Source organism: Microtus ochrogaster, unplaced genomic scaffold (genome assembly GCF_000317375.1).
Source record: "Microtus ochrogaster isolate Prairie Vole_2 unplaced genomic scaffold, MicOch1.0 UNK111, whole genome shotgun sequence".
Taxonomy (NCBI): Eukaryota; Metazoa; Chordata; class Mammalia; order Rodentia; family Cricetidae; genus Microtus; species Microtus ochrogaster.
Window position 1 is genome coordinate 898,884 of NW_004949209.1, and position 16,880 is coordinate 915,763.

The 16,880-nt window shown below is 38.3% G+C and overlaps 1 protein-coding gene across 8 annotated transcripts in view; it reads left to right on the top strand.

Moving 5' to 3' along the window:
* Window positions 1–16,880, top strand: part of Tnrc6a (trinucleotide repeat containing 6A) — a 170,611-nt gene that overhangs the window by 99,491 nt on the left and 54,240 nt on the right. For 6 of the 8 annotated variants that reach the window (XM_026778200.1, XM_026778198.1, XM_026778196.1 and 3 more), the window contains 2 exons: window positions 8,275–8,362; window positions 16,426–16,447. In XM_026778200.1, the coding sequence (XP_026634001.1) occupies window positions 8,275–8,362; window positions 16,426–16,447 (110 nt within the window). Of the gene's footprint in view, window positions 1–1,890; window positions 2,040–8,274; window positions 8,363–16,425; window positions 16,448–16,880 lie in introns of all 8 variants that reach the window. The other 2 variants (XM_026778199.1, XM_026778202.1) reach the window with 2 other exon arrangements.

Sequence of the window (16,880 nt, forward strand, 5' to 3'; positions counted from 1 at the left end):
TTTCTCTGTGGTTTTGGAGCCTGTCCTGGAACTAGCTCTTGTAGACCAGGCTGGTCTCGAACTCACAGAGATCTGCCTGCCTCTGCCTCCCGAGTGCTGCCTCCTTCCCTTTTACTTCGGCCAGCCAGCCTGCCTACCCGCCTGCCTTCCCTTTTTCTTGTTATTTTATGCATGCGTATGGGTGTTTTGCCTGCGAGTGTGTCTGTGCCTGTGAAGGTCAGAAGAGGGTGTTGAATCCCCTGGCACTGGAGTTACAAATGGTTGTGAGCTGCCACCAAACTGGAGTTCTCTGAAAGAACAGACAGTGTTCTTAACTAGTGTGTTATATATATCTCCAGCCCCTGTTGTTTTTGTTTTGTCTATTTCGTATAGTGTTGAAAGACAAGTGTCCTAAACTCTGGGCTTTTCTGTAACTACCCTCTGTCAGTTTAATGACATTTTCTAAATCCAGTTGGATTTATTTTCTTGGTGAAAGCATTTTTCATTTTTGTGACTGCTGCTCTTGTATACTGATGGCATCATGTAGAGCTGTCTTCATTCTGTTAACATTGATTTTGACTTGAAATCTGGGGGGTTAGCTGTTGCTTTGGGGTGTTTCAATGCTGCATTGAGTTGTTTTTATGTATTCATTTCTATTTTCTCTATATTCTTGCTCCGACTTCTTTCTGTCCCAGCTTGTCACTCAGTGTCCTGAGTTTTCTGTAGCCTGATGATTAGTGTACACTTACTATGTGCCTTCAGTTAGCACTTTATCTATATTGCCTAATTTAATCTTCACAACAGCCTTTTCAGGAAGGTACTGCTGGACGTCACTAATAGAGGACAGAGGTTTGTGAGATGTTACACACATTTGGAAGGCCACACAAGCTGCTTCTGGAGTTGAGGGTTAACTTCTTCTCTTCTTGACATGGGCCCCAGAACTCTGCACTGCAAGCTGTGCTTAGAAAGGGCTGCTTTGATCCCGTCTTTGAAGAAGTAGTATGTGGTGGGAATAAATGAAAGGAGCACAGTTAGGGAATGTTAGTAAAGGGAAGGAAGCAGGAATTGTTGTCTAATTAAGAGCCTCTCTCTGCCAGGGAGTACAGTTCAAGTAGAACTGGTTTTGTCCCTGGACCAGTAATTAGTCCTTTCTGGAGCAGTGAGATTAACATCTAAAATAATTAGACCATGTATATTGTTTAATTGAAGGTCAAGGGTGAGGTTTGTATTGGTTGGAAAGAAATGTGAAGGAAGTAGTAATTGAGCTAAGCTTCAAAAGGGAAGTGGGACTTAGGGATTTAGGTAGGCAGCTTTACCTTAGCCTGTACCTGACAAGCTGTGGAAGAGTGTTTTTAACAGTCGATGGGAATGGAGCTAGTGCTGTATTTCAGGTTGTAGGTCCAAAATAAATAGTTCCAACACTGTAGACTACAGAGTGCTGCTTTCCTGGTGGTGGGATATCTATTTGACTAACTTTTCTCAACCTAAACTTTCATTATTAGTCCCCCTTTTTATATGCATAGTATTTTTACTGCTTGAGAGAAACTTGCTTGTAACAAGATGCTCTTCTACCCCTAAAAGCTTGCATTTTCTAAAATCAAAGGTATTTTCTTAGTAATTAGAGTGCAGTTCTCATAGTTGGGGAAATAACACTGACATTCGTAATTGCTAATGAGAAGACCTTATTAACATTTTATGTATTGTTTCAGTAATGTTCGTCATATCAAGGCAAAAAGAAAAAATATTTATTTTATTTTTTCTGGTTGGAGAGTCAATGTAAGGCCACAGGTTATATTTGGTTTACCCGCCTGCACTCTGGTGCTGGGTTGCAGTTCTTTGTTGTGCAGATTTTTGGTGTATGAAGAGTGAAGCTGTTTTGTAGGTTGACTCTCTGTTTCTGTTTGCCTGGAGCTCCTCATTAGGTCCAGAGCTGTGTTTTGGACAGAAGCAGCATAGGGGACCGAGGTGCTTTTCTTTGTGTGGGGAAATTCATGAAGTCACTTCGTCTCATTGCCACGGATGTTAACTGTACATCAGGTTTCGTCATACTTTGACAACATGTACGTATTCTTTTTCATCAGTGTATATTTTACAGTGAAGATCAATCTTCATTCCTTATTTACTTGATGATCCATCCACATCAATGTGGAATCACAGATTCTTTTCAGAGGCTTATAATTTTTTATTAATGTTATTTTATTGCACAAGTTCTGGGCGTAATGGGAGGTCTAGTGAGACCCGGATTATGTGTCACCTGGAGCCTCATTGCTTTTGGTTTGCCTATTGTCTCTTCGTTTTCTTACCTTACATAGTTTGAAAGAGAGTATCTTGTACTTCAAGCTGGTGTCTTGAAATCTCAGTGTAGCTGAGGCAGACCTTGAATCTTCCTGTTTATACCTTCCAACTGCTGGGATTACAGACATGTGTTGCTGGGTTTGACTTGTTTTTAAGTTAATATTTTGTAGTTTGCATGAAAAGTAATTCATTTGGATATGGTGTTTTCATACGTATATGTCAGTCTACTCTGCTGCTCTTCCTCTTTCTCCCTCAGTGTCTTCTCCATCCCTCATCCTTCCTTCGTGCTGGTCACCTTCCATCTCCACGTAGTATAGCCCCTTTTCCTTTCATTTCTTTTTACCACAGGAGTTATTGGAGAAACTGACTCAGCTGACTCATTCCCTTACCAGTTTATGCTGTGATTGGGTTTCCGTCCTACTATCTGCTGATGTTAATTAGGTTACCAGTGACTTTACTGTCTAGCACTGACTAGTTTATTGATCAACACAGAAATCAAGACTGAGGAGAATGTGAAGAGGAAAGCAGTAAAGCCATGAGGAATGGGTGGGGGGCATCAGGAGAAAAGAGGGCACATAGGGGTTTATAACAAGAGTGAGCATGCACTTGATGTGTGTGTGAGGGTGGCCCTGACTGGGCCATCAGAAACGTTACCTCTTGTTTCTGTTCCTACAGCAACTCTAACCACCCATCCGTGCTTCATTGTTGTTTTTCTGACAAACTTTAAAGTCTAGTTACCATCAGTATTTTTCCTTCATGCTGTCAGCTGCCCCACTGTGCTGGCTTTGCTTTTCCTTTGCATTGAGGTTTGGGCATTACACATTCACTTGGATTACTTCTCACTGTACATTCTGCTACCTATTTTTACCCAACACTTACTTCTTGTCAAGATTCCATTGTGTATCAGTCCTGTTAACCTGTCAGGCTAACCAGTCTTTATGCTCCCCGGGATTCATGTCATTTTGTGCTCTCTTGACTGGAAAAGCTACTTCTTCTTTTTTTTTTTTTGTCTGTAGAAATTCTCCCTCTCAGGTTTTATAGTTCGTGAGGAAGACCTACAGGATTCAGCATGTAGTTGTATGGAATATTTGTGCAGCCGTTACTGTTTAGGGATCCTGATCGGGTTCACTTTCCCTGACAGTTAAATAATTAAAAGGCAGGGGGGAAAGTTTCGAGAATGACAAGTAGAAGTGGGGAAATTCTTAAACACAGTACACAGACTCAACCAATAAAGGCTTTTATTGGGGAGAGAAAACACACAGAAAGCCCACAAAAATGACTGCAAAGCAAAGTAGGGACCTTGGAAGCTGAAGCCTAGCCTCCATGAGTGGTGGGGATTTAAAAAGTTTTTGAAGGCTTTCTTCCCCTAATTTAGGGTTGGTCAGTTTGAAGAAAGCCAGAATGGTTGATTGACCCTCAGTAGGGAACCAGTGGAGGGAGAAAATGCCCACAAGGCCTTTGTTTTAAACTGTCAGGCTTTTGTCCTAGGTTAGGAGGGTGAGGAAGAAGCCAGCCTTCTTGGAAGTTCACCACCTTCATTAGCTAGTCATGGATGGTCCCTCTCCTTGTCTTTCTGCCTGTCAGGGAATATGTCTTAACTCCAGGTCCCTCAAAATGAAAGGAAATTGAAAAAAAAAAAATCAACAAAGGAAACAAGTATATAGGTTAAATCTCTGAGGAAACTAGGTGTCAGCTTCCAGAGTTCCACTCCATACAGTTAAAGAAGGTATGCTTAATTTTCCTCCTGTCAAAGGGAAACATTTTTAAGATAATTTGCCAGAGGCAAGGCTTATTAGAAATTTATTGTCCTTGGGCTGGAGTGATGACTCAGCAGTTAAAAGCACTTGTTCTTGTGGAGGACTTAGGTTAGATTCCCACCATCTACATAGTGGCTCACAACCACCTATAACTCAAGTTCCAGAGGGTGTGAAGCTGTCTTCTGACTTCCTAGGGTACCAGGCACACGTGCACAGACACACATGCAAACAAAAGCATTTGTACACATAAAAAAATAAATAAAAGTAGATAAAAAATAAATTTATTGCTCAAGGCTTTTCTTGGAGACTGGTTTCATGTCATATTTGGAGGAAACAATAAGGTGTTGAGGTGGATTATAGTACTTGTTCAGTTCAGGCACCGGTACCTACTCTCATCAGTTACGGAATGAACACCATTGAAATCCAATTTTCTGATACAGGCCAAGGATCAGTTTGTAGTTAACACCTACTGTGCTGATTTTATTAACTCATTTCAGCACACCATGCAAGCCTAGTTCCATCAACATTTAGCTGTCTGGCATGCCTATACTATAGCTTAATGTTTTCCTCTGGATTAGTCTGCTGGTATTGTTTTATAGTATTCACTTATGTGTTATTCCCTTTCCAGTGGCTTGGGATTAATGAATCACCTGAGAATCATCTTGAATGTGTAATGTAACACTGAAACACTACTTAAAAAATAGAGAATCTGCAACTTGTGTTTTCCCTTTCCTACATTAGGGACATTCCTTCCAGTGAGTAAGCAGATAGGCTCCTTTTCATTATGCTTTTCATGCAGCAGCGGCTTCCTCATTGATGGGACTTGCAGTGTTTGCTTTCAGAGAGACTTGCAGTGAACTTTCAAATGCATATGCCTTATGCTCTAGTGCTTCACTGCTGTAAGACATCCTCAAGGATGGTGGTAGAATGATAGCTGTCTGTCTGTCTGTCTGTCTGTCTGTTATATTACTTGCCATACCGCTGCCTTACTTCCAAAAAGTTTTATGCTTTTGTGTTTTACTTTTTTGATTTTTATTTTGTTACTGTGTTTATTTACTGTGAGCACGTGTGTATGTCATAATGTAATGCAAGTCAGAGGACAGCTAAGAAGGAGCCATTTCTCTCCCCTTTCACATGTGATTCCTGGGACTCAAACTCAGGTTATCAGTCAGGTTTGGTGGTAGGCACCTTTATCTGAGATGCTATCTCACTAGCTCGTTTCTCTTAGGTTTTTAAAACTCCCCAACTGCACAGGGCCAGATTTTACAGTATTTACTTATTATGGTCTAGTTTGTCCCTTATCATTGTCTCATATACATTCACAGGAGAAAAAATGAAATTTCTTAAAATTTTAAAAACCATTTATTTATTGTCTGGTGGGGGGTAGTGGAAAGGGGCAGGTCAGAGGACCACCTGCAGAAACCACTTCTCTCCTACTGGGTGGGTCCTGAGGATAGAACTCACATGGTCAAGCTTGGTGACATCCTCTGATTCATTTTGCTGGCCCCTGAAAGTTTAAGGTCCCTAGTGCTGCTTGGCAGCATACACATAAAATAAAAATTAAAATTAAAAGAAAATCACATGGGAGATGCAGTTTATATACAATGACATTTACATTTTGATTCTAGGTAGTAGGTGTAGCAAATGTATACAGCTATATGACTCCACTCCAGTCAGAGCATTTCTGATTCCTACAAGATTCCCTTTGGGCACTCAGAGGCTTTATATGTGGTGCAGGCTTTAAGAATACTAAGTTCTCATAGAAGGAGAGCCCTGCAGGGGGAGCCCAGTTTCTGTTTAGCAGCATGTAGATTCATAGACTGATAGCTTTGAAATATCCTCCTACTAGCATTGAAGGGAGTATGAACAAAATATTGGAACTGTGAACATGTGAAAACTGGGGGGGGGGAGGGGGAGGGACAGGGACAGAGAGAGACAGTCTGTACGTCTCTCTTTGGGGAAAGCATGAGTGGTAAGGACAGTATTGAATAACTTTTCCCCTATCCTTTGAGTGTCAATTATTAACCCCTATTACATTTTGAGATCTGCAGCATGTGCCATAAATACTAAGAAGACACTTGCTAACTTTGGAAAACAAGTACTAAATAAAGTTTAAGAAAGGAGAAGAATCAGAAAAGGATGAGCTTGTAGTTGCCAGAAGGCCATGAAGAACAAATGCTAATAAGAGTGATATCTTGACACAAGTGGGGTACATATTCTTTGGATCCACTGGAGACCATGGAAGTTAATAAGCACTCCGTATCTTAGCCTTGGGAAATACTGTGATGCAAACATGTTTTTGTTTTTTCTGATATAGGACCTACCTCACTATGTAGCATAGGCTAGCCTCAAACTTGTGATCCTCTTGCGTATGCACACTGGTATTTACAGGCATGTGCCACCATATGTGACTGTATCCCAGTTCTGACATGGTGACAATGAGGCTTTTGTTTTTGAGTTCTCCCTATGTCCCTGTGGACATACCCTTATCATCTTTGTGTATGCCATTCAATCTGCCACTCTTGTATACTGTGGTCACCTTGGCCTTTGACTTTTTTGGGATGGTCCTTACATAGAATATAAAGGAGTCTAATTATGCATCTGGCGTGAATCTGTTATTTCAGTTGTGCATGATGCCAGTCTTTTCTATTTTCTCAGTCTGTTTACATCCCTCCCTCACTTCCATCAGAAAGGCTAGATTTAAGCTCTTCCAGTTTCCAGATTTATCTATCTTTCTGGTTTTATTTTGTTACATCCCCACTGTCATTCAGCCTTAACAAATGGTTATGTTTCCCACTGAACCTCTTCATGACTGCCTGTTGTTTATAGTGTGTCCTCCAGAAAACTTATTTAGGGCAGTTAGATACTGTTTTTGTATATGATGATTTTCTTCAATATGCAGAACAGTTCTTATTCATATTATGAAACTTAGACTCTAGGCTGACTAATGAAGGTAGCTAGAGAGGTTCCTCCGTATTTTCATAGCTTTCTTTTCTGAGTAGACTGTCCTTGAATGATAGGACTAATCCAAAGCACCATGTGAATGGACAGGCCCCACTTGAGTAATGGATGGAGAACCAGTAGCCTCCAATAAGGAGAGCTGTGCACTTTGGGAAGAGACCTGTGAGCCTCCTTTGGAAGTTTTAGTTTCCTTAGAGAGCATTCTTTTCAGTTTTGGGTAGGTTTTTAAAGCAAATACTTCCTGTAACCATGCAGACAGGAAGGACTCAGGGATTAGAGTTGTTGATGTGGTTGTGGCTGTAGTGGATCTGGCTTTTCTGTTCCTTATGTTGTCCTCCCTTCCCCCGCCAGTGTCTGCCTTTTCTATTCCTTATGTAATCCCTCCACCAATGTCTTTCTGCTCCCGTTGTTCCCGTCTTAAATGTTTTCTAGCGCTCTACTAAAGGGGTGGCAGATATATCTACCTAAAACTTGTATGTTTATCATTGGACATGATTCCCTTTGTTGTAGTTCATTATTAATTTCTCTCTGAATTTCAGTGAGGTGGAGGGAGAAAGAGGAAGCAGTTTATCTAGTCCTGATACCCTGAACAAGAGGATCTTTCTGTTGGCATCTTTGAAATTTTGAGTTTCCAAAAATTTAAACAAACTTAAATGAATATATTATTGTTTCCAAAGAAAGAATAGTTTGAGATTATTATAATGCTAAAATACATGTTATCTGTTTATGAATAACTTGTATTTGAACAATGTGTATGACTGGGTGTGTAGCTCAATGATGGAACTCTTGCCTAACATATGCAGGGCTCTGAGTTCTTTGATTCATATTCACAAAGTATGTTCACTCATGCACACACATACCCACAAACATATGCACACACTACTGTAAGAGAGCAGAGAAAGCCCATCCTAGGACCATCCCAGCCCATCACCATTAGGTACTGCTTGATAATTGGGACCCTTAGCAAGCTAACTACAACTTATACAGTGTTTATATCCTAGAATTGGAAGGAACTTGAATTTCCCAGTGTAAAACTTGTCAATTTTTTTGTTGCTTTCCTTGATATGACATTAAGATGAAAGCCTTCATACTTGTGAAGGAAGGCTATGTCAATTAAAGAAAAGTAAATTGTACTACATGGTAGCTGTGTGGCTAGGTCGCAAATTGTGTTGAATAAAGACAAATTTGCTCTATTTCTTATAAGTGAAAATGAACCTGTTTGCAACATTATTTTTATTTCCAAATCCATTTTGGGAAAGTTAATTGCAACTGTGTGGTTCAGGGATTTAGTGCAAGAAGAAGAACAGTTGATGGAAGAAAAGAAAAAGAAAAAAGACGACAAGAAAAAGAAGGAAGCTGCTCAAAAGAAGGTAGTATGTATGTGATAAACTTTGTTAAGCAGTTTGAACATAGAGTAAAAGGAAATTACTCATGGCTTTGTTAAAGCATCTGCTTAAGTTTGTTAACTTCATTGAAGATTCATGTTAATATTTAATGTCTTTGAATGTGCATATATAGTAGTTTGCTGAATGTGTAATTCAATGCATAGATAATCTTACTGGTTTTGAGTTTTTCAAAGGTAAGTACATCTCATAGGTCTTTTTCTTTCAATTAGTGATTTCTATGTATTTCATTATAATTTTATAAATTGGAAGAGCACAGAATTTGTAGCTGTACAGTTATATATAACTTAGTGGCTATGAAGAGACATGGTTTTGAAGTCTTACTTGCTCATATACTCATAGAATGATGTGTCCATCAATTTTATTTAGACTTCCTAGGCCTCAGTTTCTTTACATTTTGTAAGTGTTGAGTTAAATGAGGTGATAAAATACATGTGCAAAAGTAGGAAATAATGTAAACTATATTTAAGCAAGTTTTGACAGGATAAAGAATAAAAGTCCCTTTTTATTTGATACTAGTCCTGACTTTATATATTTTCAGTTTAAATTAAGATACTTTAAAACAAGGCCTAAAGCATTTATGGGAGAGAAGAACTGTGGCACACAAAATACAGGATAAGAAGCTGACCTGAAGCAGAGCATGCCAAGTTAGCAAACCTAACCCTCAGTCTTCTCTGTCGAAATTCTCAAGGACTTTCAAGTGCTCTAAAAGACACAGCAGTTACTGTTCATTCTTTTAATGAAAAAGTCCTGCTATGCTTTTACAGTGCATCCCTCTCTTAGGTGCTAGGAACTGGACTAAGTACAGCAGGGCACTTTGCTTCTCGTCATTCATTAAGAAACAGCACACATCAGGGCACAGAGGAAGATACCTTAGCCTGAGATGGAGTGAGAGAAACAGGACATTTTCCTAGGATAGAAATGAGTCAGGTGATTAAGGAGCAGAAAAGTACCCGAAGCACAGTAAACTCAGAATGAGGAATTTGTAGTCTGTACATCCTAAAATGTGGAAGCTTGGTGTGAGGTGGGGGGAGGGTGTAGGAATATCAGGAGATGGCTCAGAGGCAGGTAGTGGTAGGCAAATTCTCTTCTTGAGGAAGTTATTGACAGTTTTTTAGGGAATGACATGCAAGTTTGTATTTTACCTTAGGAAAGTGTTGAGTTTCATTGGAAGGGATTGACTGGCTTAAGGGATTATTGACATAACCCATAGAATTTGCTTAGTGGCTATGAAGATAGAACATCTAGCTTGACTTTTAGATTCTGTATTGAGTGATAAAGTATATTTGGGATCAGTTAACCTACTTAGATAATACAGACCAAGGAGAAGTGATAAATCAGTTCTAGGTGGTGCACCTAGCAGGTATTCTGGGGCGGGATGGAGTACAGAGCTCTTTGGAGGACTGAGTGTGAAGAGGAATGGTAGGTGTCACTAATCTGTCAGTCTAGTCTGGTTGCTCTCAGGGGAAGCAGAAAAGAATACATAGTATATGCATAGTATGAGTTTGGATAGGGCTCTTACGTTGGCTCATGCCATGGGCTTCCACCAGAGGCTTTTTGATATTGTATGGTCTTAGCAGTTTGGTCCATCTTTATTTGGTATTTATGAAAGAGTTGTGTCCTCTATGTCTAAGGGTAGAAAAAGCTTACTGTATTCTTGGGCCATGGTGTCATTTGCCCTTAAAAGAACTTCTGAAATAAACTAGAGGCTGGTGAGTAGGCTGCTTGGTGTACTTAATGTAGAATCTTGTTTGACAAGCGTCTTAGTGTTGTTGCCTTAGGCCTTGTTGGTCCTAAGTAGTTCAAGATTTAGCTGGTAAGCTACAGTACAAAATATCTGGGAAAGAGCCTAAGTAATGTTTAGGCATATGTGTTTGGAATAAGCCCTGCTCACTGAGAAAATTCTGCAAAAGGAAGACATTTAGTAGAATAATTTCTCTGAGCACTATTTTGTAGTGTAATTTTAAATCATAGCATATAGAAATAATGACCCAATTACGAAAGTTTATTTTTTCCCCTCACAATCAACTTTTTAAATCACCAAGTCAGTAAAACTACTCCCTTATGTATGCATAAATTTACATGTAGCACTTGAATGGGATTTATCCTGTTATTTGGCATCTCATCAAATCTGCAGTGACAAGTTTTTACTCTTTTCCCACTTCTTCCTGCCTTAGCTATTGTTTCCACCTTCAGTCTCATCATGTCCCACTAGAACCATCAGAGGCTGAGAGATAAAAATGTCTTGTTTACTAGATCTCCCACATGAACAGGTTATTGTGTGTATCCTATCTATCCACTGAACAGTCTAAAGGAAAGGCTAAAGCCCTCAGTTATTGTTAAATTTCGTTGTCTAGACTGTCACTGTAAATACAGCTTCTCTAAGTTGCAGAAAACTGAATTTGAATGCAACCTGTTGGCAAAATAAGGACAGCTGGTATTTCCATACACTGCTACCAAATAGCTCCTTAAAAAAGAGGAAACTTCCAAATTGGCTCGTATGAAAGACCGTGAGTCACAAACTGTTAAGACAAGCTTTGTGGAGCTTTCTTTTTGTTTCATGTAGGAGCCAGCAAGTAAACTCCAGTAGGTGGTAGGAGACAAACATGAGTCAGGTGGACAGGACCACTTTCACATGAGTATTTGAACATCCGCTCATCATAACCTGCCTGCTCTAGGATGTATTAGCCATGCACTCTCACTTCTGAAGACTTCAGCTGCTACCTGTTCTAATCTGTTTGTGTTCAGTATATGTGATTTCAGTGGCTAACCTTAGTTTCATCAAGGCAACAGAAGCAGAAGTAAAATTGAAACCTTCTTTTCCTATTAGGGTTTCTATTCAAAACTATCACAGCACTCTGCTTTCTATGCAGTTACCTTGTAAACTTTTAAATTGAGATATAATATATTAAGGAAAATTTTATAATAGGAGATAAAATGTAGTTTATCATGCTACGAATACAGAAAACATGTAGATTTAATTTCTTAACAGCCCCTGTGTGCCTTTGAAATCTAAGTTCATATCATGAGCTATTTTTTGCTTCAAATAAAGAACCGAGTAACACAATTTCTTTATTTGAGTGAGATATTAAACACAGCTTTGAGCCTACTAAGTAAGGAAGCTCTACACTAAACCAGAGTCCTATGCCCTTTCCCCCTTGATAGCTTATTAGAAACCTCAAAATTCATTCTAGTATTTTAACTATGTCTTTCTTATTTTGTTATTAAAGTATATGTTTAAATATTTAGTAAATTGGGTACTTTTAAAAAATGACATTTTATACCCTAGTAAATGAACATGGAGCTCAGTGAGTTTATGACTGCATTTTTTCCCCAGGTTTTTTTAAAAAATTGTTTTTATTGAGCTATACATTTTTTCTCCTCTCCCCTTCTACCCTCCCACTTTGCCCCCCATGCTCCCAATTTACTCAAGAGATCTTGCTTTTCCTCTTTCCTAAGCAGATCCATGTATGTCTTTCTTAGAGTCTTCTTTGTTGTCTGGGTTCTTGAGATGGTGGACTGTAGGCTGGTTATCCTTTGCTTTATGGATGACTTCATTTTTAACATTTTTCTGTTATAAAAATGTGGCTATGTATGTACAGTGCTTTTCATATAATGAAGAACCTTCTGATTCTTAGACCTAGAAAATAATTTGATGGCGCACAGGCATAGTTTCAGCCATTAAGAGGGGCTAGGGCAACAACAGCAACACAAGGGCTAGCACAAATCTCTCCCCAGGTTCCATTTTTAGAAGAAAAATTTCAAAAGGGATCTTCAGGGAACTGCAGTGAAGAAAAGGGAGGTTGAGAAATAGTTTAATTATGGAGGGATAATTTAGAATATCCTTCACTTAAACATGTAATTGTAGTTTCTAGAAAGCTATAATAGTGAAGGGTTGGGGAAAACAATAATACAAACTGGTATTTCCTGATATAAAGTATATTTTAACATTCATGCTATTTTAGTTGCTGTTACTGTTTGAATTGAAGGGACTTTTATGGGTTTTATGGATGTGAGTTACTAAAGCCTAAAAGAGACTTAGGTTGTAGAAACATCTAACTTCTTTCCTCCCTTTGGGGATGATGCATAGAGTCTTATCAGTGCGCTTCTCTGTAACCTTGGTGATAACAGGACCAGACTGAGGAGCACTCACCGAGGGCGCTGAAATGCTGTCCCTATGGCTCTGCCCTTTCACACCCCTGTTCTTCCTCAGACTAGCTACCATTGCTAACTCATAGGAAAGACTATTGGGTAGTACTTACCTCATTTTTAAAAAGTTGAGCCTGGTGTGACTCAGGCCTTTAACCCTAGCACTCAGGAGACAGAGACAGGCAAGCGGATCTTTGAGTTTGAGGCCAGCCTGGTCTACAGAATTGAGTTCCAGGACAGTCAGGGCTACACAGAAAAACAGAAAAACCCTGCCTTGAAAAACAAACCAAAAAAAAAAAAAAAGGAAGAAAAAAAGTGAGTTGAACTAGATTAATTCTTTATTCTTTTGTGTCTTTGTTACTTTAAAAAAAAAACATCATGACTGCAGTTTCTCCTCCCTCTTCTCTTCCCAGTTCCCTCACTCCACCCACCCCTCTGTTTCTGTTCAGAAAAGGACAGGCCTCCCATGGATATCTTAGTTACTTTTCTATGTGAAGAGACACCATGACCAAGGCAACTCACAGAAGAGTTTCCCAGGACTCAATTCCAGAGGATAAGAGTCCGTGACCATCGTGGCAGGCAGACATGGCATTGGGGCAATTGATCCACAAGCAAGAGGCAGAGAGAATTCACTGAGAAATGGTGTGGGCTTTTGAACCACAAACCCAAGGATATATTTCCTTCAACAATGCCTCACTTTTAATTTAGTTGACAAACTGGGGACCAAGTATTCAAACATTTGAGCCTGTGGGAGCCATTCTTATTCACACCACCACTGTTCAATTATAATATTGGGAAGGTGTTGTAGATGATCAGAAAGGAGAAAGACGAAGAACGGGGGGGGGGGGGTGTCAGCACATTTACAAATGTGAGAGGTAGAAATGAGCTAACGCTTAGGTAGGCAGTTTAGCTGACAGCAGCAGGAACATATACCTACTGACTGCTCCCCAGTGTCCTGTTCCTTCATTTGAGCCAATCTGGAGTCCTGAGCCTCATGACAGTGCTGAGAGAAGGGCATTTGCCTCCGTTTTGCAGATGAGGTAGAACGTTAGCTAATTTAGAAAAGTTGAGTAGTTTGACCAAGTCACACATTGTCAGCAATAAAGGCATGGTTCAGAACCTGAGCCCCTATAGTTTGCTTAGACACTTTGAAAGTTAGGCAGGCACTGCAGAACTACTGGGAATGAAGCATCCATTGTCCTGTCTACTCCTATCTGGTGTCTCCATTTGTAGAATCACAACGAAAGATTGTTTTAAAGTGAAAAATGTTAAATATTTAAAATGCCAACTGTTTGCTTCCATGTTTGATTTGTTAGAACCTTGTAATTGTTTTGTAGAGTAACTATATCTATAATGACATGTATTTTCCTAATCTAATCTGTAATGTTTTATTGCTTAATCCTCAAAATAATTCTGAAATATGAACTGGTAACTTCCCCTTTTGAAGGACTAGGAAGAGAGTTGAAAAGGAAGGATCATTTAAAAGTAAAAAAGAAACAGTTTTTAGTCCCAGCACTTGGGAGGCAGAGACAGAAGCATTTCTGTTAGTTCCATGGCAGTCAGGGCTACATAGTGAAACCTATTTAAAAAACAACACAAGAAAATATAAAGGACAATTCTAATATATTTATGTAATTTAGTATAGAACCCAAATATTGCTGTTTTAATATACAATTCATACACAATATTTTTAATAAAGTAGCTTTTATTCTTTGAAAATTTTTCACCATTAGAAATCTGGTATATATTTTGAAGATCTCCACTTAAACTGGCCTTATTTCAATGGTCAGTAATCATATGTATGACTAATGGCTACAGTTTATGGCAATAGAGACAATCACTATTAAAATATGGGGCCCACTTGGAAACTCTCATTATAATAATTTGTTGATCATACTGTGTTCTTGGACGAGATTCCAGAAACCTGCTTTAAAGAAGCAAAATTCTATCACTTGCATTTACTTCTCCTCAGTTGTAGGGAGCTCTTGATTTCTATTGCCGATGTTCCTTCACCCTGTTAGGTTAGTGTTCTCAGGGTTAGAGACCTTGGATTACCTCCTTAGGGCCATTCTCTATAGGAGACAGGAATACTGGTGAGGCTGTCAATTATTCTAGAACAGCTACTCTTAACCTGTGGGTCGTGACCCATTTGGTGAGGAGGGTCAAACTCTTGGTTGCTTAAGATCATTGGAAAACACAGATATTTACCTTATGATTCATAACAGTAGCACAATTACATTATGAAGTAGTAATGAAAATAATTTTATGGCTGGGGGTTCCACAACATGAGCTGTATTAAAGGGCTGCAGCAGTAGGAAGATTGAGAAGCACTGCTCTAAACAACATAAAACTGCTTTCCCACACCAGCCCAGTCAGGGAAAATCACACTGGATACCTTTGGTTTTAATGTCATAATTTCTGCGTCTTGCAATGTATCCTCTTTGAAAAAAATATGTAATTTTTTTAGAATGACTTTGGGCTTACAAAGTAATTCTTATGCTGATTCTTTGGCTTTATAGTTATAGCATATATAACACTTCTAACACTTTGTAGAATTCTTACTGAGTTCTCTGAAGGAAATATTTTTTTCCTATAATCTGATTTTCAAAATTACTTCTCCCTAAAATAAATAATTATTGTCAAGGTAGTTGACAGGCCTCTTAGCATTACCCTTCCATCACTGTTTTCCTTTTAATTTTGATCCATAAAATATAAGATGGGCCTCCATTATTTTATGTATCTAGTGCTTTAAAACTGGACATAGCATCATAATGAAGATGAACATTTGGTGTGGCTTCAAAAGTAGAGTAATTGTTACATTTTTTATTACATATATTTATAGTGGTAAAACTTAAAATGGAATTTTTGGTAGCTTAATAATTTTATTTGACAAAACAAAATGAATTATGCCTTGAGGCAGTTAGGTAAAACTTTGTCTAAATTTAGAAATAATTCTTTGTTATTCAGCTACTAATATTTAGCCTTTCTAGTCAACCTGAAAATTCTTGAATCTTACTTTGAGGTCTCCATACCAATTCTGATGAGAAGGTGATTTTGCTTGGGGACCTCTTGCAGATTCTTGTTCTTGTCAAGGCCCTTGCAGTTTGAGCTGGTTGCCTATGTGAGCCTCACTGTCCTCCAGCCTTCTCCTCAGTGTTGGTGTCAGAGAACTAGCTAGTAAACATGGGCACAGGTTCAGCTGCTCAGCTGCTCATCAGTCATTTCATGAGACATTAGATGTGTCAGAAGCTACAAGTTAGTTAAAAAAGTTTTCTCACCTAACAAATATTGAAAAGTTGACTGTATTAACTATACTAATATATGTAATAAAATTTGTATATTATATAGATATATAATTTATATAATATATATTGTATAGATATCTATGTATAATATATTGTATATAATTAATAATATATTAACTTGATATCTAGAAGTTTATTACAGATTTGGCCAAAGTGATTATTTATAACTTTTGTAGAAAATATAATTAGTCTTTGATTATTTGAAGCTATTGAGACATACAAAATTTGTTAGAAACCTTTTTATACAAAGGTGATAATTACAAAATATTTTAAACATAACATGAGAAAAATATAGCTCACATTTGAAAAATTATAAGCCACCTTAAAATGTCTTCTATGCTTTATGTCTAATGAATGATTACAGAAATTTTTATTACTAAACATAATATCAAGAACAATGGGGCACATCTATGGGAAAAGAATGCTTTGCATGTCTTTTCCTATACGGTTCATCTAAATGATAATTTCTTTAATAAAATGTATATCTTATATAGTAATATGAACATTTTATCATAACAATTCATTTCTTTCAGTTTCATATTTACATTGTTTTTTGTTTGTTTGTTTTCATTTTAGGCCACTGAACAAAAAATCAAAGGTACGTTATTTAAAGCTATTTCTTCTTTCATTGAAAGAAAGTTGTTTATGTGCATTTTTTTTTTCACTTTGGGACGGTAAAGAAGTTTATGAAGAAACCTGGGGTGGGACAGACTAATGCAGTGTGGTCACCTTGGTGTCTTCCTTTGGGGCTTTTTTATGGTAAATGTCACCACGTGGAAAAGGTACTGTCCTAGGGCTGTTTTCTGAGTAGTCCCGTTTTCTAATACTGTGAGAGTTTGGGGGCAAATGCCTTCCCTTCGGTCTTTCATTCTAAAATCTTATGTGCAGGGGTGGGGAAAGTTTCTGCCTGCTTCGTTTCTGTCCTCTGTCCTTTGTAAAGACATAGTAGTGACATCTGTTCCTGTATTACCATTTAAGTACTATGTTGTAAAGACAGTAGTGACGTCTGTTCCTGTATTACCATTTAAGTA